The sequence below is a fragment of the Sorex fumeus genome, unplaced genomic scaffold (assembly GCF_029834395.1).
Source record: "Sorex fumeus unplaced genomic scaffold, SorFum_2.1 ptg000024l, whole genome shotgun sequence".
In the NCBI taxonomy this organism is placed as follows: domain Eukaryota; kingdom Metazoa; phylum Chordata; class Mammalia; order Eulipotyphla; family Soricidae; genus Sorex; species Sorex fumeus.
In genome coordinates this window covers 27,620,406-27,646,604 of record NW_026606081.1, presented here as the reverse complement: position 1 = coordinate 27,646,604, position 26,199 = coordinate 27,620,406, and the positions used below count along the sequence as shown (strand labels likewise).

The window sequence follows — 26,199 nt, the reverse complement described above, 5'->3', positions numbered from 1 at the left end:
AACTTGAAATGTGGCCAAGAGAGCTCATTTGTTTCAACTCACAGACCCAACAATAAAAAACTAGAGTTTGCTGAGTGTGTGTGTGTGTGTGTGTGTGCGTGCGCGCGCGTGCAAGTGTGCATGCATGCACGCGTGTGGCAGGGGTGAGGGGTGGCAAGGGCAAGGAGGGTAGGTAAAGGGAGTCGCCAAAAAGAGAGGGAATGAAGATAAAGATGTGCTCAGTCTCAGGTACCTCTGGTTCCCTGGATACCCCAAGGAGCAACCCCTATGCAAAGATGCAGGAGAAGCTCCTGAGCACTGCTGGGTGTGGTCCCCCAAACAACAAACCAAGAGCTGTGTAAGCTGGTTCCCCGTCCCACCCCACCCCCCAGCTATTTCCTGGGCACCTGCCAGGAAAGGCACTGGCACAAATCACAGGAGGAGGGGCAGAGGGCTAGGCGAGTGGGAACAGAAGGAGGGGACGAGGCGTCGTGAGAGGAGCGGCAGAGTAGGTGATGAGAGCCCGAGCATCCTCCCGTGAAGGGCTTTTTCCCTTCGATCAGCTCAGCAGGAAGCAAGAGACAAGGGCGTCTGCGCCCACACCCACTCTCCCCCAGGACCAACTCTCAGCCAAGATCTAGCAAGCTCAGCTGGCCCCATTTTAAAAGGACAGGTCTTGAGGAATGGAACCTACTGCTAGGTACTGAGCCAGGCAAGACTGACAAGAAAATAAAAAGTAAAGAGGAGAGGAGAGGAGAGCTCGGAGAGCAGGAGCTGTGCTCCAACCAGGACCACCCCAGAGGGAGCCTCCAGCTCAGCTGGGAGGGGGTTACTGATAACGCCAGATGTGACCCCAATCAAAACAGAAAACCCAAAAAAACAAAACAAAAAGTAAATTAAAGAAAATATTTCTTTAATTCCAAAACCCCAATAAAAAATTTCAACTGGACTTAAGACATAAAAGTTATTACTGGAAACATTTGAAATTTTTAATTAATTTAACATTGCTTTATAACATGTTTCACAGGTGCATGACAGAAAATCAACACATAATTTTTTGATTAAGAAAATTAACCAAAAACGATTATGGGAAAATAGAAACAGCTATGCGCTCAATTTTCCTTAACTTTTTTCACTTCATTATTCTGCCTGTAAAATGATTTAGAAGCTGTTTGCTACCAGCACACTAGGTAACTAGCTGAAGCACTTCAAGGTCTGGAACCTCCTATGTGCATCCCTCCACCACCTTTGAAAGCTCTCAAACCATCATGCTGATTAGCTGGAAACTCATGGGGATGATTCATAAAGCTTTAAGTAAAATATGTAATAAAAGTTAATCACTGATTGCCACGGATGGTATTTTGCTTACAGCTGTAGTATCATTTGAAATTGCATGCTTGAGAGTAATGAATACTCTTTTAGACTATGAAGTTTTATGAAGTCTTTAGACTATGAATTTGCTTATAAGTTCACAATGCAACAGAATGAAACTGTTACAATCTCTTTTGTTTCTGCAAAAGTGGACTTATTTCTGAGCTCATGGGTTCTTGAGTGTTGTATGAAAGATTTGCATACAAAACTCCAGGTGCTTATGGAGTGGCTGGACAGCTAAACTAAAGGGATTCTAGGTCCACACCCCATATTTGGGCCCTTCTCTTTACCAGCGAATGCCATCACCATTCTGTTCCCTGACGCTCAGTCCACATTCTGGTCCTGTCCCTACACCATCTATCTGCCTGCAGCATACGATGACCTTGTGCAGTCCCTACATTGTTCTCTACAGTGTCCGCGTTCCTGTTTGGACGCTGTCACTGGTGTCCCCCTGCTGGGCTGAAGGCCAGAGTCTCCCTCTCCCCTCGGCTCTTCCTAGCTCTCCGATGGTCGTCACATGCACGTGGGTCGGAACCTGCCAGGTGCCCAGTGCGAGTGTGGGTCTATGATGGAGCTGCCCAGCCGGGGGCTTCCTTCAGTGTTTTGGGGCCAAACTTGGCGGTGCTCGGGGATTCCTCTGGTTCCTGTGCTCAGTGATCACATCTGGCAGGGCTCAGGAGGCTGGACCTGAACCGAGTGAGCCTCAGGTAGGACAAGTACCATCTGTGCCCGAGTGTCTCTCCTGACTGGCTGCCTGGCACCCTGACTGTCTCCCACCCAGCTACCCATCACCTCGATGGACTGGACACCTTCTTGATGTGATTTAAAATGACCAAAGTAACTAGATTACCTGGCCTTGCTTTCCTTCACTTCAACTATAACATTTCCACCAAAAAAAAAAAAACAACAGTATTTTTTCCTTTTATATTGAAACAATCATGGTCATACAATAAAATCTAGAAAACATTTCATCAGAACTTATAAAATGAGTGTAGATATAAAAGGATAGTGAACAAAATAAAGGAAAGAAGGGTTTGCCATCTTTCACGGAAGAGGGAAAGTAATGAGTCTATTGTTATTTGGGCTGAATGTATCACGTTACACTTAGGATTTATCAGAATGACTTTTTGTGACTATGTGGTGAACAGTATAGTAAACTAACCCTTGAGTAGGACATTGGTCTTTAAAATCTTGACTTTAAGGAATGACAAACGCATCTGAAAATAGTTTGTTCAGAATCAATGTTAATATAAAAGTACTTTAGTTAGGAAATCAATCTAGAATCATTCTCAAATGGCAGTGCACTTGAAAAAAATGGCATTAATTTGTTATGATTGCAATTCCAAAGAAAAATATAGAAAGAACTTAAAAAGCAAGGTAATTGGTTTTCAAAAAAAGTCTCAATTGAAAAATTTACTGCACAAAAATATGTACTTCTTAAGTTTCTAATAAATTAACTCCACAACATTTAAATGTATATATATATATATAATCCCTGATAATCTATAAAAGAGGGTCTATAATAGTAAAATAAATGAACTTCAAAAGTACCCCCTTCATAAAATGTATTTAACATTAATTATTCTCAAATTTAAGGAATGTAAAATATGTACAACTCTTAGGTATTAGTATAATACCAAAATAGTACAAGTCATATTAACAGGCTGTCGTAACTGTAAAATGTTTGCGTCAAGTTAAAATTGAAGGACAGCTTAATTCCAAATGAATACAATTATCACGGGTGATTCTCTTTCCGAGTGGAAATGACAATCATCTACAGTAGATTTCCCAGAGGTAGTGTTCAAGTTTCTTTAAAAGGTACATGCTGAAGCTATCTTTAACAGATTCACAGAAAGAAAATGAGTTGGTTCCTTAGGACATGATCAGTTGGCGACTTTTTTAATATGAATCTGAAATACAAAAGAGTGAAAAGTAACATAAGACAATCTCAACTCCAAAAAAGCCTTAAACAACAAATCAATGAGTAATGGAAACGCAGTCATCTTTCCTACTGATTCTGTATTTACCTCATTAAGAATGGCCCAAACAGCAGAATTGTGAATAACAGAAAGCCGGAAGGCAGAGACGGGGTTCAGTCTGGGGTCCACCATTCCTTCTGCAATGCCATTCTCAAATTTTCCTAAACAGAAAAAACATCATCACTTCTTGGTAGAGCAGGAGAAAGAGATATCCAAATGTTTCTTTAGATATTTTTAGCAGGGCACAGATAATTTTCCCCCTTTTTCTACTTTAACATCAATTTTTTTCACAAAGCAGTGACAACCAAGAAGCATTACAAGCGATCCACTTCAATAGGCAGAACTCTACTTTTCTTATAACATTGGAAAACAAACTTGCCATCAATAATATTGTAATACAGGTTTTCAGCCAAGTACGACTTAGAAAAATCTTGCCAAATATATTCTAACACACGTTCAGCCTTTGGGTAAAGTTAGCCAACAGAACCAGTTTGTTTTGTACTCAGACAAATACACATGACAGCCGTAAGGAAGGTTGGTGTACGTGTGTCCTTTCCCAGGTCACATCTAGAAAGAATCAAGAGACACTTTCCTCGGGATAGTCCCAAATAAATGACAAGGAAAGCAGAGTAAGGGCCACTGGCCAGAGAGCTCAAAGGCTCAAGCTGCAGGGGGTCTGGGGTGAACCCTTGAGCACCAGGGGCACCCCGCTCTGTACCGAGATGCAGGATTGGGGAATAGCCCCTGAGACCGCAGGCTGTGGCTGTACACCCTCTGCTCTTCACAAAAAAGAATAAGGACCAAGAATTTCTATAAATGGCAATGTACTCTCTACTCGAGTTTTCCTGCTGTGAGGAACGATTTGCTCCTAGTAACAAACAATAACAAAAATAACGAAAACCACAAATGGCTTGTTCTGAGACACAATTTTCTGTCTGAGGTTGGAAAAAAATTTTTTAAAGAAGGCAGATAGTATTTGGGGCTTTATGGACTAAGAAATAAAAAAAATTCCCATAAAAAACCCCGGGAGAGTCTGGAGCGATAGCACAGCAGGTAGGGCATTTACGTTGCACACGGCCAACTCTGGTTCAATCCCCAGCATCCCATATGGTCCCCAGAGCACTGCCAGTGCACCTGAGTGCAATGCCAGGAGTAACCGCTAAACATCGCTGGGTGACCCAAAAAGAAAAATAAAACCCAAAACAAACAAACAAAAAACTGGACAGAGGGGCTGACCCAGCAGTGCTAGGGTTCGAACTTGGGGCAACTGAGTGGAGTGCCCACCAGAGCAGGCCACGGCCCTTCCAGGCACCATCTCAAACTCATGAGTGTATTCTAACACATATACAGGTGCACTAAAGAGAACATCATTTCTTTTTGAGGAATAATATTGCAATAAAGTGAGATTCAATGCTAATGTTCCTTATCAAAATCAACCACAGACCTTGCATACGGTTGACCTGGGTTTGATACCTGACACCCCACAGCCCCCCAAGCACTACCATCAGAAGTGATTCCTGAGAGCAGATCTAGGGGTAACCCCTGAGCGCAGCTGGATGTGGACCTTAAAAATAATGACTACAGCCCACAAAGACCCGCAACTCTCAACACCAGCCTCTGCGATCCTGGCCTGGGGGCACCTTCCTCCACTTCCGCAGCCAGTGCCAGCCCAAATAGTCACCGCCCCTCCCAACAGGTTTGTACCTGCTCCTGGGCACCCGCATCCCCACAAAGACCAACGCCCCTCAACACCAGCTGCTGGGACCAGGCGTGGGACAAGTGCCTCCACTTCCGCAGTGAATGGCCAAACCAACTAGTCGCTGCCCCTCCAAACAGGTCTGTGGACTAGAGTAGCTGGGGATGTGGCCTCCATGGTAGGGGGCATGGCCTCCTCAAAAGTGAGTGTGTACTTTTGTGAGGCTGGCAGTCGCAGTTATATTTCCCACTCCTAGCACTCTTGACTCACATCCCAACCTTTATCACCTAATACTGTGGAAAATGTCCTGGACACCTGAAACACAATACGACAATAATCCACCAGCCTACTTCCATTCCAACAAAAGACCAGTGTACCCAAGAAGCTGTACAAGCCCAATATAAAAGAGCACCTCCTGCAGCGCTTCACTCAATGCCTATCATAAAGCACAGAATAATGTCTGAGAGGAAGGACATATTCTAGAAGGGGAGAAGGGTGATCACTATCGACTGACCTTATTTAGAATCCTTTCCCGCAATAAGAGGGAACAGTGCTAGTGAACTTGAATATTTTACCTCTACAGAACCACAACAGCATGAGGAAACAGTGCAAATCTCCACTATGAGAAGAGGGAGAAGGAAAGAGTCCCTAATCCTCAACAGAGGTTACCCATAAATATGATCTCTCCAATAAAGAATTCCGAGATGAAATGCTGAGGATGTTCAAGGAATTCAAAGAATCAATGGAGCAGACATACAGAAAATTTAAGGAAGAAATGAAAGAAATTGTGGAACAGATAGCTGAGAAAATACAGGAAGAAATGAGAGCAGAAATAAGAAAACTACAAAAAGAACTGTCACAAATAAAGGATTCGGTAGATGAAATTAAAAACTCAGCGGGTGCCCTCAGCAGTAGAATGACTACAGCTGAAGAAAAAATTAGTGAGCTTCAAGATGAGGAACAGAAATCGTACAGGCAACAACACTGGGAAAAGACCTCAAAATAGCTATAAGGCGAAAAGATGACTGGTTAATGAAACTTTGGTGCATCTACACAATGGAGTACCATGTAGCTGTTAGAAAAGATGAAGTCAGGAAATTTACATACAGGTGGTACTACATGGAAAGTATCATGCCAAGAGAAATGAGTCAGAAAGAGAGGGATAGACATAGAAAGATTGCATTCATCTAGGGAACATAAAGTAACAAAATAGGAGACTAACACCCAAGAGTGGCCGGGATTAGTACCAGGATGTTTGTTCCATGGCTTGGAGGCCAACCACACATGCTAGGGGAAAAGGCAGCTCAGATAGAGAAGGGAGCACCAAATAAAGGGGGTTGGGAGGATCCTCCCAGGGTGGAAGGAGCATGCTGAAAGTAGACTATAGACCAAACATGATTGCCACTAAATGCCTCTTTTGCAAACCGCAACACCCAAGAAGAGAGAGAGAACAAAAGGGAATGCCCTGCCACAGAGGCAGGGTGGGATGGGGGGGCTGGGAGGTGGGAGGGATGCGGGGATCCGTGGTGTGGGAAATGGGCACTGGTGGAGGGATGGGTATTTGATCATTGTATAATTGAAACCCAAGCACAAAAATGTGTAAGTCTGTAACTGTATCTCATGATGTCTCACTATTAAAAAAAAAAAATAAAACCCAGCATCTGCTTTGGAAAAAGGCTGTTACACATAAATGTATGGTTTTGACAAGTACTCGAATATCTTTGTATGAATTTTCACAACCTATTTTGTTCCTTAAAAAAATGATGGGGCTGGAGCGATGAACAGTGGGTAGGGCGTTTGCCTTGCATGCGGCCGACCCGTGTTCGAATCCCAGCATCCCATATGGTCCCCTGAGCACCGCCGGGAGTAACTCCTGAGTGCAGAGCCAGGAGTAATCCCTGTGCATCGCTGGGTGTGACCCAAAAAGCAAAAAAAAAAAAAAAAAAAAAAAAAAAAAAAAAAAAAAAAAAAGAGAGGATTCTTTTGTGCATCTACCTCCAGGACATAAAAACACTCATTCAAAAGTAAAAAAAAAAAAAAAAAAAAAAACCCTAGAAATTGAGTTCCTATTTGACCAAGCAATACCACTCCTGGGAATATATCCCAGAGAGGCAAAAAAGTATACCAGAAATGACATCTGCACTTCTATATTCATTGCTGCACTACTCACAATAGTAAAAAATCTGGAAAAAACCCTAGTGCCCAAGAACAAATGACTGGTTAGAGATACTCTGGTACATCTACACAATGGAATACTATGCAGCTGTTAGAAAAGAGGAAGTCATGAAATTTGCATACAAGTGGTACTACATGGAAATTATCATGCTAAGTGACATAAGTCAGAAAGATATGGACAGGGAGTATGGTGCCACCAGCAAGTCAATCTGTACCTGTAAGGTGAGTGCATGAGCAGCCTGATGGTGCCTTCAGACTTCCAGATACTCCAAAATTGCTGCTGTGCCTTTGGCCAGACCCCAAAAACTTGGGGCAAAGTTTACCAAGAAAGGAATGGCCAAAATTGAGGTATGTTGGAGACACAGCCACAAACTACCTCCAGCTCAGCTACATAATTGGAGGCATGGTCTCTCTGGTTCCTGATCGGACTGCTTAATGGACATGATCCCAGAGACTCAGAAGCAAATCTTGAAACCCAATGGCTTTTGGCAGAAATGAGTCCAGTCCCTGCAGTAGGTTACTGGTGCCAGGCCACCCCAGGTGGGAATAGGTTTTGTTCCTTGGCCTGTTTCCCATGGAGGCCCAGTGGCCGCCATCCTTCAGAGGCCATTGGACAGTCAGGTTTGGGCCCCCAGTGATGAGACACGCAGGGCCTCATTGGGATGGGGGTGGAGCCGGCCCTTTCCTCCCCGTTTCAATGAGACCCTGAGTTGCTGCCCACAAATGGTCTCTTTGGCTCCTGATCAAGCTGCTTAACAGCCATGATCCCAGAGACTCAGAAACAAATCTCAAAACCCAGTGGCTTTTGGCAGAAATGCGTCCAGACTCTGCAGTAGATTACTGTGACCAGGCCACCCCAAGGGGGAAAGGGTGCTGTCCCTCCACTTGCTTCCCCTAGGTGGCTCGGTGGCCACCATCTTCCAGAGGCCATTGGACAGTCAGGTTTGGGCTCACAGTGACGAGACACGTGGGGCCTCACAGGATGGGGGGTGGAGCCAGCCCTTTTCTCCTGTCCCACTGAGACCCTGAGTTGCCTTCCACAAACAGCCTCTCTAGCTCCTGATCAAGCCGTTTAATGGCCATGATCCCAGAGACTCAGAAACAAATCTCAAAACCCAGTGGCTTTTGGCAGAAATGCGTCCAGACTCCGCAGTAGATTACTGTGACCAGGCCACCCCAAGGGGGAAAGGGTGCTGTCCCTCCACCTGCTTCCCCTAGGTGGCTCGGTGGTCACCATCTTCCAGAGGCCATTGGACAGTCAGGTTTGGGCTCACAGTGACGAGACACGTGGGGCCTCACAGGATGGGGGGTGGAGCCAGCCCTTTTCTCCTGTCCCAATGAGACCCTGAGTTGCCTTCCACAAACAGCCTCTCTAGCTCCTGATCAAGCCGTTTAATGGCCATGATCCCAGAGACTCAGAAACAAATCTTGAAACCCAGTGGCTTTTGGCAGAAATGTGTCTGGTACCTGCAGTAGGTTACTGGCGGTGGGTCAACCCAGGTGGGAATAGGTTTTGTATCTTGGCCTGTTCCCCCCCTGGCGGCCCTGTGGCCGCCATCCTCCAGAGTCCACTGGACAGTCAGGTTTGGGCCCTCAGTGACAAGACACGTGGGGCCTCACAGGATGGGGTTGGAGCCAGCCCTTTCCTCCCCATTCCAATAAGACCCCGAGTCACCGCCCATGAAAGGCCTCTCTGGCTCCTGATCAAGCTGCTTAATGGCTATGATCCCAGAGACTCAGGAACAAATCTAGGAACCCAGTAGGTTTTGGCAGAAATCCCTTCAGATTTAATTGTTAAAATTTTGGAATTTCAAAATCGCACAGCCACTACTGCAGTCACACGACATCATATGTTATTCATAACCAGCAATAGAAAACAAATTGTCTACTGTTGTCTTTTTGGCAGATCTGAGTGTTGGGGTAAAATACCAAATAATAATGGCGGGTCTGGTGTCAAAATATTGAATGTAATCAAAGTAGAGAGAGAGTAATTAGGAAATCATTTGCCCCACGGATGGGGGAGGGTGTGGGATGGGGTATACTGGGGTTTTTGGTGGTGGAGAATGGGCACTAGTGAAGGTACGGGTGTTTCCCTGTATGACTGAGATTTAAACCCGAAAGCTTTGTAACTGCTTTCACAGTGATTCAACAAATAAAATTATAAAAAATAAAAAAATAAAAAGAAAGAAAGAGAGAGAGGGACAGACATAGGAAAGTCTGCAGTCATCTGGGGAATATAAAGTAACAGAATAGTAGTTGAACACCCAAGAATAGTTGACATAAGTACCAGGAGGTCTGCTCCACGGCTTGGAAGCTGGCAGCAGATGCTGGGGGAAAAGGCAGCTCAGACAGAGAAGGGAACACCAAGTAAAGGGTGTTTGGAGGACACACTCGAGATGCAAAATGTGTGCTGAAAGTAGACTACAGACCAAACACGATGGCCACTCAATACCTCTATTGTAAACCACAACACCCTAAAGGAAAGAGAGCAAAAGGGAATGCCCTGCCACAGAGTTGGGGCGGAGTGAGGGGGATCAGGTGGGGCAATGGGAGGGCTACTGGGTTCATTGATGGTGGAGAATGGGCACTGGTGAAGGGATGGGTACTCTATCATAGTATAACTGAAACCCAAACATGAAAGTTTATAACCCTACAACTGTACCCATGGTGTTTCACTAATAAAAAACCAAACAAATAAATCAATAATAAAGGTAAAAAGGTAAAGGCCCTCCCGTTGATCGTCGATTTGCTCAAGCGGGCCCAGTAACATCTCCATTGGAGACTTTGTTGTTACTGTGTCTGGCATATCGAATACTCTCGGTAGCTTGCCGGGCTCTCCGAGAGGGGCGGAGGAATTGAACTCGGGTCGGCCATGTTGGCCGCTTGTAAGGCGAACGCCCTACCCGCTGTGCTATCGCTCCAGCCCTTTAAATAAATAATAAATAAATAAAATTAAAGAAAAATAATAATTACTATGTTGAAGGTTATCAATCAAAGATTTACTTCTATTTCTAAGTACCCAGAGGTACTCTTGCCCACATGCATGAGTATCTGGATCAGCATTATTTATGGAAGCAGGAAGATGGGACGAGCAATGATGGAACAGGAGCAGCCTATAAACTCCTCCACGCCAACCTACACAGCAGTGAAAACAAGTGATCCACACGCATGAGTCACATGGTGGTGGCATTGAGAAAGAGACAGAATCCTGAACACTGTCTTCAGAACTGCACACAAAACCAGGCAGCATGCTCCTGGGAGCTGCAGGGCCCAGGACAACCCTGGGAGCTGCTGAGTGTCCCAGAGCTCCTCTGGGAGCTGTTGAGGGCCCCAGGACACCCCTTAAGCATATGAGTTTATGTTTTAAACCAGAGGTTTCCAAACTTATTTGGCCACTGACCCATTTCATAAAAAAACGTTATCAGCACCCTGCCTGGGAATCTTTGAGGGGAACAAAGCACCCCTGCCACATGCAAGCCTACTACAGCCCTAGGTCCGGGCACCATCAGCCCTGGGAAGCACTGGTTCTTGCTGAGAGACACAGACGCCTTTATTTCTTGGGTTCTTCTCACAATCAAACACACAGCATTATCCACAATTGAATAATTTGCACTTATAATGTTTACAGATGTCTTATATACTCAGTCAATTCTATGCACATTTCTATGAGTGAACTCAGATATATCCCAAACATGAAAAGAACTCGATTCATCTGTCCACCCAAATGGGATGGGATTCATCCAGTGCTGAACTGCACTTGAGAGATAGATGAATCTATATTTTATACCTCCAATATTGATATATTAATATCCCCTTTTGCCAATGGCTAAGAAAAGCATTAATTTGCTTGATGTGAAATAAAAATGTAATCATTCACTCGCTCAGAGCAGAGGGCAAGCAGACAGATGAACGGTTTTATTGTATGCCATGGAAAGGGTTGGATGCCTCCCATGGAACCCCAAGAACAATGGTGGCAAAACTGTGCTGACTGAAAAAACATGTACACATTCCAGATGCTCAGAGAGGCTCAGAGCCGGGACCCCAGGGAGAGCTGGCATTCAGGGCGAAGCTGGGACGAGAAGCAGAGACTCCGGAAGGCAGTTGAGTTCACCCCACCCACAAACACCGAAGAATCCAGCTTCAGACAGGCAAGTGCTGACAGATGGAGAGAGAAGGAGGAATGCAGTAAGTGGATCTTTGTTCTGAAATCCTAGTTGGGTCAGGATAACAAAAGTACTAGCCCTCAACTCATGTTACAATGCAATGTTCCTTCAGGTAAAAAAGCTCTAAAGAACAAGAACAAATGATAGCTGGAAGCACAGAGCCAAGAGTAACCCTAAGAAATGCCTCACATCTGAAAAGAAGCTGCAAGCACTTTAGAAGCAGAGGAAAGTGAAGGGCATCTTCCTGCAGGGTGTTACCTATTCTGAAGTAGCCGTCTTCTAATCGCTGGTCTTTGGTTTCTTTGCTTACTTCCAGGCCTTCACTCTAAAACAGAACACAAACACTGAACTTTCTAAATAATTTAACTTCTCGTTAAAGCTAAGTTAAAAAAAAAAAGAAAAAAAAAACTAAGTTATAAATGTAGAGCACTGTAGCACTGTCCTCCCATTGTTCATTGATTTGCTTGAGTGGGCCCAGTAACGTCTCCATTGTGAGACTTGTTGTAACTATGATTGGCATATCGAATACATCATGGGTAGCTTGCCAGGCTTTGCTGTGCGGGCGAGATACTCTCGGTAGCTTGCTCTCCGAGAGAGGGGCTCTCCGAGAGAGGGGTGGAGGAATCGAACCTGGTTCGGCCGGCTGGCGGCTTGCAAGGCAAACACCCTACCCCTGTGCTATCGCTCCATCCCCAGGGGAATGGAGCAATGTTATAAATACATATGAATAAATATAAAACTGGCATTTGTAGAAGAACTAAGAGAAATGAAACAAGAAATGTCATCTCTGCCCTGAAGCCTGCCTTGAGGGTTCTCTGCTGTGGTGGTTGCTGGATCAGTGCATATCAGGAAGCACAGTGGTCAGACAAGGGTTTGTTTTCCAACAGGGGCTCCTGAGAGCCAGGGGACCCCTTCCCTGGCAGGCTCGGGGGTGGGAGGTGGTCCAGCAATGTAGTGCCTCTAGGGGCTAGCAGGGCCAGAGCCCAGGGTGCTCGGGGGCCACCAGTGTTGGGGATGGAACTCAGGGCTCTGTGCATGCAAGGCTTGTACTCCTTCCATTGGAACTACCTCCCTGTAATTCCATTCCACTGGCTTTACACTTAAATCATTTGATAATACATTATTTTCTACTTAAGGCATAAAGAAAAAGAACTGTGTGTTACTTGAAGGAAATCTAACTATGTGCCTAGAAATCAATTAACTTTGCAATAATAGTCAAAAGGCTTTCTAATCACATGAGATTCTGGGGGATTTAAAATAAAACAAGATAAACACTAAAGAAAATTAATGACTCATTTATTTTCCTAGTACAAATTTCTAAGTCATTTTCCAACAAGAAATATGAAAGTTGTGAATAAAGCAAATGGACCAATATACTAGGTGTACCATATTTCAAAAAAAAAAAAAGAAATTAGAATTACTTACCACTAAGGCCCTGTTGCAATCAGAGAACTTTCTTTTGCCTTATAAACAATAGTGGCCTTGAATGCAGTCTATTGGGATTCGTGCTTAAGGGAAACCACAGGGAAAGACAGGCATACCTTTAGAGGCAGAACTTCCACAGTTGTGTTTAGCAAAATATCTTTTGGATGCTCTTGGTTGCCACTATGGAATAAATAGCTGAAAATTCAGAGAAAAAAAGGATCAGACTAAGCTTTACAAAAGATTCACAATGGCTTGCCTCAGATTAAGCTTTCTAAACAAATTGACTACAAAAGTACATTAGACCTTGTAGTAACTGTGTGTAATGTGCTCAGAATAGTTACAGGAAAGTTTTAAACTTGAAGTATTAAATTTAAAATATATATTAAGTTTAGAATATATCGAGTGGTATATTTCATGGCAAAAAAGGGCTTACATAATAATGTATATAGTGGAAAAAATGATGACAGTTTTATATCACTTTAAGTGCAATGTTTATATTAATTAAAGAAACTGCTTAGTAGAAATAAAATTGTAGCAGTTATGTCATATTGGTATATCAGAGAAAATTCTCACTGGACAGCCACCACTAATGACAAGTTCAAAGAATAGACTTTCCCAATAAATTTTATTAGAAGTTGAATGAAAGTAACAAACCACTCAGCCAATTCCAAATACTTGAAAAGCTTCATTCATCAATACTAACACACACTTGATTAGTTGCTGACTTGAGATCTGAAATGCTCTCTGGGTATAAGTGGGTGGTCATGCTTATATTCTAAAAACTGCCTACTGTACATATGTAAGCTGAGTGAGGAAGGAGATGCATAGAAAGTAAGGAAGGCATGTGAAGCATATTTAAACCTGAACTTGAAACTTTTTTAAGTTTGATGCAGCTAAATGGCTTATAGTTAGGAGTTAGATCTGGATCAGAATCCAGGGACTATATTGATTGCAGTTACTTGGATGCTCACCATTAGCAAGCTACATTACCTTTTGGGGCCTAATCTCCTCTAGCTAGAGTTCCTCCTGCTTCACATGACTGACCAAGGAATTCATGGGACCTGACTAATAAACAATGCTTCAGCAACAATTACAGTAACAGTACAGTATAGCACAGTATGGGAACTAAGGGCAAAAACTGCCTGTGACAAGGCCTTGAATTTCAAATGATTCATAGGGCCAGGGAACCTAATAAGTAACCCCTTTGTACTCAGCACTCTCAGACGAAATGCTCTTTAAAGTATTTGTCTGGCATCACAGGCAGGGGGCTGGGGGCTATTCCTGACTTGGTGTGCAGGGGTAACTCACAGCTGTTCTTGGGGGACCACACCGTGCTGGAGGTTGAGCTCAAGCCTCCTGCAGCAAAACATGCACCTTTAAAGAGCTGAGCTCTCTTGCCAACCCCAAAAGACTTCAGGGGATTATTAAAGTGTGTGCCTGAAAAGCTGGTTCATATCAACAAGCCATTCGATGTCTCATCTATAGACACAGAAATAGGGGACAAGGGACTGCATGTCTTTGGGGGTGGAGGGGGGTTTTTGATGTGCCCCCAGGGATTCCAGGGCCACTCCAGGAATAAGCAACCAATTAGACCGAATGCTTGGGCCCAGAGGTGCTGGAGCCTCCAAGACTAGCTCAGCAGGGCTCAGGGGGCAGTGCTCGGAACCTGAACTCAGGGCTTTGGTCCCCCAATGCAGTTTCCTGACACAAGGATAATTTCGGATTCAGAGTGTTAACCATTGTGGTGATTCAGACAACAACTTGATATACCCCAGCAAGTTTAACATCAGAAGTAAATGTAAGCAGAAGCAAAGTCGTCCTGTGATGAGAATGTGTGCAGACAATAAATGTCTATAAGTCATTTATGACAGAGTGTAATGGGAAATACAAGGTAAAAAATTACATAGCAAGCATGATCTCAAAGTATAAACAGCATGGAACTATCAAGAAAAAAATGATGCTACTGTATTCTTGGAATTAAGAGTTTTCTCCTGATTCTTCATACTTCAATATTTTAGTATAAAGAACACATAACATATTATATTTTTAACACTTGCATTGCTCAGTGATTATTCCTGTCTCTATGCTCAGGGATCACTCCTGGTGGTGCTCAGGGGATAGGTGGTTTTGCGGGTTACAAGCAAAGCAAGTGTCTTTGTCCCTGTATTATCTCTCTGACCCAATTTCCGCTAATTATGAGTTTTTTAGCAGATTTCTGGAATTGTTTTTGATTAATGAAAATAAAAAGTAACATAGTTTGGGGCTATTTTTGTATGAAAAATAGACAACAAGAATTGTTACCACTTCTATGATGATTCTTTTAATTTATAAAACCATACCCAAATATACGTCATGTCACAACCACAGCCTAATTTTAACAAGACATAGAATATATATTCATATAAATGAAAAATATTCTGTCATTGTATCACTGTAATCCTGTTGTTCCTTGATTTACTCGAGCAGGCGCCAGTAACATCTCTATTCGTCCCAGCCCTGATATTTTACCAGCCTCTCTGAACTTGTCTTTCCCAATGATTGGAGGCTCTTTCAGGGTCAGGGGAATGAGACCTGTTATAGTTACTGCTTTTGGCACATGAAACATGCCACGGGGAGCTTGCCAGGCTCTGTCCGTGAGGGTGGGACACTCTCGGTAGCCTGCCAGGCTCTCCGAGAGGCATATATATATATATATATATATATATATATGAAAAATATTACTCAGAAGTATTTTTATGTTAAGCCATAGTGATACACTATAGCTTAGAACACTTTTACACTTAAAAGTCATCAGTGTAGAGTAACAAGAAAATGAGTACCTGTGCACTGCCTGTGGCCATTATTTATATTAAAAAAAAAAAAAAGGATGATTCTACTAGCTCTGGCAGGTGCGAAAATCCAAATCGCCCTCACCAGAAGGACACAAAACTCAGGCCTGGAACAATGATAGTACAGTGGGTAGAGCCCTTGTTCAGCCCCTGTAACTCCAGATGGTACCCGAGTCTACCAGTAGTAACCCTTGCCAGCAGAGCCAAGAATAAGTCCTGAACCAGGTGTGGCCCAAAGCCAAAACCAAAAACAATCCAAAAATCAAATTTAACAAGCCAGAAGCTGGAGAATGCTAATCACAGAATAGGAGCAAGCCCACAATGAAGAAAGGGATGAAAGAAGTGTGGCTACTAAGTGAAAAACAAGAAGAGGACGTCCTGCTGGGGAACGAAACAAAAATACTGAACCACATGGAGGCTCTGAGATCACAACACACTAAAATTCAAGTGACATTTTCCAAACAACCGACTGAGAATTGTCCAAATCTGTCAAACTGATCACCTCAACCAAGCTGCTGGGCTCTGCAACTACCTCTCAACCAAATCTTAAGGCTAAAGGCTGCAAACTAATTTGAGATCTTAAGGGAGAATTCATGAAAATATTTAAAACTTGACTAAATAGACATATGGAAGTACCCATAGAGCTTATTAGGGAAGTAAATGATAAGATTATATTTGAAAACAACTCATTTTATTACCCAGTGACAAAAAAAATGTAATTTATAGTTCAACATGTAGGTCTCGATGACTACTTCACATGTGCTATAACAAAAACAACAGAAAGTAAAAGAAGATCATTCATTATGAGTAAGAGGTGTACATTTTAAGATAAAATCATTTTAATAATCACTAACCTTTCTACATTGACTGGTTTATCGAATTTAAACAAGATGTAGTCGCCAGCTACTGGGGTAACAGCCCAGAAGAAGTCCTCTCCCATGTAAGTTTTCTCCAGAGTGTGCCCTTGGTAGACTTTCAGAGAAGTTGAGACCTCTGCAGGAGGGTTGACATGGATTTTAAGAAGTAATGGTTTCATATAATCTTTATCCTAGGGAGAAAAGGCATATGTGCTATTAATCAATGTGCACCTTAGGAAGAACAAAGATTATACATTTTTAAAAATCGGCTATTTTCCCATGAGAAATACAAAATTAAATCACTTACTGTGAGTTTCTGAATTTTTCCCGTTAGTGAAGAATGCAGACCAACATGTTGGAAAAGGGAAGGTCTGAAGCGAATTCGAAGGTTTGATTTTTGTCTGTTACAGTGTTTCTAGATATATAAAAAAAAAATCACCTGTTACATTTTAAAGTGAAACCCAATAAACAGTTTTGGCTCAGATACACAAATATTTTTTCCTTTTATGAAAGCATATAGGAGAATATGAGGCAACAGCTCAGCGACTCCAATATGGAAGCAAACACTGTTGAGGGGTTCAGAGACTCATTCGTGGAAGCACAATTCTATCTCAACTCACGGTATATAAGGCCCAGAGTTCAGATTAGAACATGTTCTCATGCCTGATCATAGTGTGACAGGTACAAAATACAGACGGTTCCAGAATGCTGGCAGGGCCCTCCATCAAGGCACTAGTTCAGTGCTCGAGAGAGCACTACTTCCCTGTGGATCACTGATTTGTTCTCTTTTCAGTGATTCTTACAGTTGGGTTGATTTGGGGGGTGGGCAGGGATGGGTCAGCGCACAGGGCTGTATCCCAGGGTCCAGGTCACCTGGACCCTGGGTGGGCTGTGTTCAAGGCAAGTGCCCTTCACACTCAGCCCCACTACCTTTTTTGAGATGGGTCCGAGATGTTGAGGCAGAGTCAGAGACCAGCCTTGGGAGTGAGGCATCCCCTGGGAAAACAATAGGGGGTGCGACTGCGCAGTGGGCACATGCCTAGCAGGTGAGAGACCCTGGGTTGGGTCCCAAGGAAACACATACTCCCCTCCTGACACCACTGAGCGTGGCCCTTGTGCCCGGAGCACCAGCAGGTCTGAGCACTGACTTCTCAGAGTCTCACGCTGGGTGGATGCCAGGGGCTGTCCCAGGGCTCTACGCACTATAAAAAACTTAAACAAAAACTAAATTGACTGTGGACATTCCTTTTTGTTCACGACTGTACCATGCAAGCTAAAAAGAGTTCTTCTCAGACAAATTGGACAAGGAAAACCTATCAAATTACTTTTTCAAGATTTCTATGGAAATAACATGACATTTAAGCAAAAAAAGGAAAACTACTTACCTACCCCAGCATTTCACAGTTGTATATGAGATGATTTCTTGCAAATAAGACTACCTCTGGTTATCTTTTATTTATTTTTTTATTGGGGAAAGGGTGGGCACACCCAGCAGCTCAGGCTCTATGTTCAGGGATCACTCCTGGTGGTGCTAGGGAACGAGCGGGGTTGGCTACATGCAAGGCGAGTGCCTTAACCCTGTCCTACCTTGGGCTCCTGAAGCTACTTTCCTGACTCGCCACTGCTTTAGTATCAAGTACTGATTCTACTTTATTCCTTATTTCCAGATGTATTGGGGGGTCTGATAATGCTCTCAGAATAACTGGGAAAGAGAAGCTGTGAGAGAGCACAGAGCAAAGGAACTGCCCAAGCCACACCCAAACAGACAGGGCCAACACCCACAGCCAACGACAAGCCCGCATGGAACCCAAGGTCATGGTCCACATGGCCATGAAAAGTCCTAGTGAGGACTTTGCTGCAGTCCAAAGTGTCCCTCCAGGGCCAGAGAGAGAGTGCAGGGGTGAGGCATGAGGCTGGGCCTGGCCAGACCCCCCAGTACTGCAGGATCCCTGCAGCATTACCAGGTAAGGCCCACAGGCCTTGAGCACTACCGAGAACCTGGAGGCCCAAGAAGTGCTACAGGCCAGGATGGCTAAGAACCCCTAGGAGACTTCCCCTAAAACACACACACACACACACACACACACACACACACACACACACACACACAAATGAGTGCATACACACACATGCACACAGGCACACACACACGTGCATGCTCACATTCAAGTGCACACATATACCTCTGCCTCCCCACCCTCATTTTTCATTGTTTTCACTGACCCCGAGGGGCCTGTCTGTGACCCAGCTCAGTCGGTTGAGGGCCGTAGGGTACAGTCCAACTTATACCTGCTCCCCCAGGCCACCCTGGGGCTATACCAGGAGCTGTGTTCAGAGTACCAAGCGGGCAGGAAATGGGCAGAGCTGGACACTGGCACAAAGGCGTCTTAAGCCCAGAACTACCTCTCTGGCCCCAGACAGGGACTTCCATGTGTTTAAGAAAGGTCAAGTGTAAACAGTTTTTGTTTATTCTACCTAACTACTTAATTTCTCATTTATAAAATCTCACTCTGTAAAAGTCAAATTTCATGAAATAAATGAAAGAAACCTCTTCCATCATCCTAAGAAATTAACTTACTGAATCTTTCTCAGGGTTGCAGACTTTAACCCAGAGAATATGGTCCAAAAGCCAATCAATAGGCTTCTCCTTATAGAACATAACGATGAATTCCACGATCAAAGTGAGGTCTGGCGCACGGAACATTTTACCTGGAATGACAGTGCAGTCAGTGGCTGGAACAGAGACAGCTTTAAACTGACTCACAGCAATGACACCTACATGCAAAGGTGGGACAATCTGTGGCTTTCAACTCTACATTATCATGAATCGCTTTACCAAAGACAAACTTGCTTTAGACATTCTCGAGCTGTCATTTATTAAAGATCATAGTAATAAAGTACTGAACTGACTTTAAGACAAAAGCTACCATAGGGCTATTGGCTGAAAGGATTAAAATATAAATCTTTTTTTCATGTAGTACTTAGATACTTGCAATGAGAAAGGAACTTAGGTTAAAAAAATTAAATCAATAAAAGCAAAATCCAGACTCCTAATTATCTCTTCAATGAAACCTTTATAAGTAACAAGTTTTGAAATAAATGATTGAAATGCCCTCTAAACTTAAAAATGCCAAGTTTCATAAAATCCCCCCAACTCTTAACTTCAAAAGTATTCTCTTTATTTGGATAATTTAGGAACTTTAGTGGAAAAAAATCTTTTAAAATGAGTACTCTCGTCAATGATAGCGATGCACTGTAGCACTGTCCTCCCATTGTTCATTGATTTGCTCTAGCAGGCACCAGTAACGTCTCCATTGTAAGACTTGTTGTTACTGTTTTTGGCATATCAAATACAACATGGGTAGCTTGCAAAGGCTTTGCCGTGCAGGTGGGATACTCTCAGAAGCTTACTGGCTCTCCGAGAGGGACAGAGAAATCAAACCTGGGTCAGCCTTGTGCAAGGCAAACGCCCTACCTGCTGTGCTATTGCTCCAGCCAGTTGTAACAAATAAATACAAATTATTTGCTGAGCAAGATTACCATGTACTATGCCTCATATTAGAACCACTGGAATAGCATTTTTCTTAGTTGCAATCTTACCAAAGCATGTGGGGTGTGTGTGTGTGTGTGTGTGTGTGTGTGTGTGTGTGTGTGTGTACACAAATGGGAAACCTCAGCTATCAAAAGCAATTAGCAAGCTTCCTGGGGCGAAAAGGTAACTTTACGGACATAAATAGTTCAGTAGAAATGTCTCACAGATCTCTAAAGTATATATAATCTTAGGAGTTTCTAGAACTTGTTGAGTTCCATCATTTCATACACTTTTACTTAAATCAAATCTCCTCAAAAACAATTTATTCAATAGATAACTTTTAGGTAAAAAAAATTGTGAGTCATTATTCGAACCCGGGACTTTGCCTTCCCTGCGTACACGCCTCGGGCATCCTCTAGGACCCTGGGCTGCCCACTACCTCTGAGCCTCTTCCTGTTCATCCCTAACGCTGTGCCTGGTATTCTCCATCCCTCAGGTCAGTCATTATTCAAACCCAGGACCTTGCCTTCCCCCTGGACACGACCCAGGAGTCCTCTAGAACCCTGGGCTGCCCACCACCCCTGAGTTTCTTCCTATTCATCCCCAGCGCTGCACCTGCTCTTCTCCAACCCTCAGGTCAGTCATTATTCAAACCCGGGACTTTGCATTTCCCGCGTATGCGCCCCAGGCGTCCTCTAGGACCCTGGGCCTACCACCACACGTGAGCCTCTTCCTATTCATCCCCAACGTTGCGCTTGTCTTCTCCATCCCTCAGGTTGTACCCTCCCCGCACACACACCAGGTACCCTTAGGTGGCATGGCCTCTTCCAAAGTGGGCATTGCCTCTGCAGCAGTGGGTGTGGCCTAATTTTGGGCCAGCTGCTGCTTACACAGCCGCAGGTAAATTACACATACCAATCCAGCAATCTCATGTAACATCTCAGTCTCCATACCATCATACCAACATGAAGAAACAACGTAAATCCCCACCATGAGGACAGGACGATGAAAAGAGTCCAGAAGCCTCATTAGGGACTCACATAAGGGACCTCTCTGATGAAGAATTCAGATATGAAGTAATGAAGATGTTCAATGAACTCAAAGAAACAGTGATCCAATAAATTAAAGGAGGACATGAAAGAAACAATGGATTGGACAATCGAGAAATTACAGGAAGAAATGAGAGCAGAAATTGAAAAGCTACGCACAGAAGTGTCACGAATAAAGGATTCAGTAGATGAAATAAAAAACTCAGTGTGTGCCCTCAACAGTAGAATGGCTACAGCTGAAGGCAGAATCAGTGAGCGTGAAGATCAGCTGCAGGAAGTCTACAGGCAACAACAAACAATGGCAAGAGACCTCAAAATAGATCTAGAGCGAATCAGAGTCCTAGGAGATGATTCCAAGAGGAACAACATTTAAATCATTGGAGTACCAGAAGGTCAGGGAAACAATCTCAATGAAAAATCCACGGTTAAACAAATCACTGCTGAAAAATTCCCAGAGCTGGACAATGCAGCTATTCAAGGAGCCCAAAGGATGCCAGCTAAAAGAGACCCTAATAAAAACACTCCAAGACATATCATAGTTAGAATGATGGATGCCACCGATAGAGACACAATACCGCAAGCAGCAAGGTCAAAGATGGAAATCAAATACAAAGGAGCACCCGTTAGATTCACAGCAGACCTATCAGAGGAAACCCTCCAAGCCCAATGGCAATGGTGGGATATAGTAAAAAAAAACTCACTGAAATGAAAGCTCTATCTGGCTAAACTCTCACTCAAACCAGAAGGAGTGGTACAGTATTTTGCAGATAAACAGCAGCTCAGGAACTTCATAGAATCAAAACTAAACCTAAAAGAAGGGCTAAAGGGGCTACTATAAGACAAGACAAACTCTACAAGCATAACAAACCCTTACAGAAAGATGATACAAAACCCCATGACAATAATCTCTCTCAACATCAATGGTCTAAATTCACCAATTAGGAGAAACAGCGTGGCAAAATGGATTCAGAGACAGAACCCAACATTCTGCTGTCTACAAGAAACTCATCTGAACAGCCAGAGCAAACACAGACTCAAAGTTAAAGGATGGAAAACAATCCTGCAAGCAAACAGCTTCCTCAAAAAAGCTGGGGTGGCCATACTAGTATCCGACAACATAAATTTCAGGTTGAAAAAGATTAGAAGGGACAACAAAGACCATTTTCTATTCATCAAGGGATACGTACAACAGGAAGAAATCACACTCTTAAATGTATATGCACCTAATGAGGGAAAAGCTGAATATTTCAAACAACTGCTACAGATTTTAAGGAGGACATTGCTAGCAACACAATAGTAGGTGGAGACTTCAACATCACCTTATCACCTCTGGATAGATCAACAAGAACAAAACTCAGCAAGGAAACATTGGAGGAAGAAATAGAAAAGAGAGGGCTTATAGACCTTTTGGGGCTTTACACCCCCAAAAGAAAGAATACACATTCTTCTCCAGTGCACACGGAACATTTTCCAAAATAGACCACATGCTAGGCCACAAAACATACCTCAATAGAATCAGGAAGATAGAAATAATATCAACAATTTTTTCAGATCACAATGCACTGAAGATAGATGCAAATCACACACAAACTGGAACAAAGGCAGAGCTGCAGACCAATGGAACAGAGTTGAATATACTGACATCTTCCTCCAAACATATGATCATCTAATCTTTGATAAGGGAGCAAGAAATGTGAAGTGGAGTAAGAAAGCCTCTTTAACAAATTGTGCTGGCAAAACTGGACAGCTACATGCAAAAAAATGGGCTTAGATCTCTACCTAACACCATGTACAAAAGTAAGAATAAAACCGATCAAAGACCTCAACATCAGACCAGAATCCATAAGGTACGTTGAAGACAAGGTTGGCAAAACCCTCCACAACATTGAAGCTAACAGTATCTTCAAAGATGACATGCCACTGGCCAAGCAAGTGAAAACAAAAATAGAACAAATGGGACTATCTTAAACTAAGAAGCTTATGCACCTCAAAAGAAACAGTGACCAAAATACAAAGACAGTCCACAGAATGGGAAAGAATAATCACCCAATATACATCCGACAAGGGGTTGATATCAAGGATATACAAAGCACGGGTTGAACTCCACAAGAAGAAAACATCCAAACCCATCAAAAAATGGGATGATGAAATGAACAGAAACAGAAACAGAAACTGTCTCAAAGAAGAAATCCGAATGGCAAAAACGCACATGAGAAAATGCTCTACATCACTAATCATCAGGGAGCACTGCACTGTATAGCACTGTCCTCCCATTGTTCATTGATTTGCTCGAGCGGGCCCAGTAATGTCTCCATTGTGAGACTTGTTGTTACTGTGTTTGGCATATCGAATGCGTCACGGGTAGCTGGCCAGGCTTTGCCGCGTGGGCGAGGTACTCTCAGTAGCTTGCTGGGCTCTCCGAGAGGGGAGGAGAAATTGAACCCAGCTCGGCCGGGCCATCAGCTTGCAAGGCAAACGCCCTACCCGCTGTGCTATCGCTCCAGCCCATCATCAGGGAGATGCAGATCAAATCAACAATGAGATATCATCTCACACCACAGAGACTTGTCCATTCCAAAAGAACAAAAGCAACTGGTATTGGTGCGGATGTGAGAGAAAGGGACCCTCCTTCACTGTTGGTAGGAATGCTGACTGGTTCAGCCCTTTTGGAAAACAGTATAGACGATTCTCAAAAAATTAGAAATTGGGGGCTGGAGCAATAGCACAGCGGGTAGGGCGTTTGCCTTGCATGCGGCCGACCCCGGATCGATTCCCAGCATCCCATATGGTCCCCCGAGCACCGCCAGGAGTGCAAAGCCAGGAGTAACCCCTGAGCATCGCTGGGTGTGACCCAAAAAGCAAAAAAAAAAAAAAATTAGAAAAAAATTAGAAATTGAGCTCCCATTTGACCCAGCAATACCACTCCTGGGAATATATCCTGGAGAGGCAAAAAAGTAGAGTCAGAATGACATCTGCACTTCTATGTTCATTGCTGCACTGTTCACAACAGCCAAAATTTGGAAAAAAAAAAAACAAGTGCCGGAGAACAGACGACTGGTTAAAGAAACTTTGGTACATCTACCCGTGACATATTGGATATGCCAAACACAGTAACAAGAAGTCTCATGATGGAGACGTTACTGGGCCCGCTTGAGCAAATCGATGAACAACGGGAGGACCATGACTGTGACTTGGTACATCTACAGTGGAATATTATGCAGCTGTTAGAAAAGATAAAGTCATGAAATTTACATACAAGTGGTTCTACATGGAAAGTTCTACATGCTAAGTGAAATGAGCCAGAAAGAGAGGAACAGACAGAAAGACTGCATCCATCTGGGAAATATGAAGTAACAGAAGGGGAGTTGAACACCCAAGAATAGTTGAGATAAGTACCAGGAGGTCTGCTCCACGGCTTGGAAGCTGGCCTCACATGCTGGGGGAAAAGGCAGCTCAGATAGAGAAGAGAACACTAAGTAAAGGATGTTTGGAGGACTCGCTGGGGATGCGAGATGCGTGCTGAAGGTAGACTATAGACCAAATATGACAGTCACTCAATACCTCTATTGCAAACTACAATACCCTAAAGGAAAGAGTGAGCAAAAGGGAATGCCCTGCCACATAGGCGGGGTGGGGTATGGGGGATGGGGTGTGGGGATGAGAGGGCTACTGGGATCATTGGTGGTGGAGAATGGGCACTGGTGGAGGGATGGGTACTCGATCATTGTATAACTGAAACCCAAGCACAAAAGTTTGTAAGTCTACAACTGTACCTCAGGGTGTTTCACTAATTAAAAAAAATTGTTAACTTAAGCAAGTCAGTTATTTCAAAAAGTATTTAACACTTTCTTACCAATAAAGCCCAGCTGGGAGAACTCTAGAATCATCCAGTCTTCAGAAGAAAGTTGAAGTGCAAAATTTTTCATAATGTTAAAGTAATTCTGTTTGACAATAATATCATCTTCAAGCTAAAGAAAAATGAAGTCATATTAACAAATCATAAAATAGAAATATTTAGATAGAACCTCATTATTATGACAATTTTTTTTAAATTTGGGTCACACCCAGCAATGCACAGGGGATACTCCTTGGCTCTGCACTCAGGAATTACTCCTGGTGGTGCTCAGGGAACCATATGAGATGCTGGGGATCAAACTCGGGTCAGCCACATGAAAGGCAAATGCCCTACCTGCTATGCTATTCCTCCAGCGTCTATTATGACAGATTTAAAACATACTTTACTTATTACTTATATTTGTAAATGAAGTAAAACAATGTCAAAAATGATAAAAAAAAATTTATTGCCAGTTTGGGCGATGGACTGAGCAGGAGGAATGTGCTAGGGGGTGAGGATGGAGGCACAGGGAAGGGGGTGTGGAGTGGGAATGTTAGCTGAGAATGTGACAAGCATCATGGAAACCTTGACTGTCAACCCGCAAACAGGTGGGATGGGAAGCAAAGGAAGTTTAGCCAGGGGGACAAAGAGAAGGGGGGACGCGGGCCCTCAGTGGCAGTGCTGTACAGCCACTTTGCCCATCAATACTATACGCTGAAAATACTATTATAATTATATTCATTTTTTGTTCTTGGACTTCGTCCTGACTTTGTTGGTGCCTGTGGGACAAGCCAAGTCACCACATGCAAGCTCCTTCCCTCGTAACTATCTGGCTCCATAATCCCATTCCCTAAACTGTCACTGTCACTGTCCTCCCGTTGTTCATCGATTTGCTTGAGCGGGCCCAGTAACGACTCCGTTGTGAGACTTGTTGCTACTGTGTTTGGCATATCCAATATGTCACGGGGAGCTTGCCAGGCTTTGCCATGCAGGTGAGATACTCTCGGTAGCATTCTGGGCTCTCTGAGAGGGATGGAGGAATCGAACTTGGGCCGACCAGGTCAGCTGGGTGCAAGGCAAATGTTCTACCCACTGTGCTATCGCTCCAGCCCTAAACTACAATAATTATTTAAAAAAATACAGTCTCAGCATCCACTTGAGGCTTTCTGCAAAAGAGCACCCAAGTTTGGGACTGGAGAGAGAAAGCAGCAGGCAGGGCACTCGCCTCACACCTGTCTGACCAGGTCCGGTCCCTGGCACCTCCTAAGGCCTCCCGCCCTGCCAGGAGTGATGAGTACAGGGTCAGAAGT

At 43.6% G+C, this 26,199-nt stretch overlaps 1 protein-coding gene across 1 annotated transcript in view; it reads right to left on the bottom strand.

The window, feature by feature from the left end:
* Positions 1-875: 875 nt before the first annotated feature.
* Positions 876-26,199, bottom strand: part of MGAT4A (alpha-1,3-mannosyl-glycoprotein 4-beta-N-acetylglucosaminyltransferase A) — a 141,966-nt gene continuing 116,642 nt past the window's right edge. Inside the window, exons 9-16 of the mRNA XM_056114258.1 lie at positions 24,908-25,022; positions 19,052-19,182; positions 16,781-16,888; positions 16,471-16,664; positions 12,905-12,983; positions 11,622-11,688; positions 3,378-3,490; positions 876-3,260 (exon numbers count right to left, since the gene is read on the bottom strand). Coding sequence (XP_055970233.1) covers positions 3,234-3,260; positions 3,378-3,490; positions 11,622-11,688; positions 12,905-12,983; positions 16,471-16,664; positions 16,781-16,888; positions 19,052-19,182; positions 24,908-25,022 — 834 coding nt within the window. The 3' untranslated portion in view covers positions 876-3,233. The remainder of the gene's footprint in view (positions 3,261-3,377; positions 3,491-11,621; positions 11,689-12,904; positions 12,984-16,470; positions 16,665-16,780; positions 16,889-19,051; positions 19,183-24,907; positions 25,023-26,199) is intronic.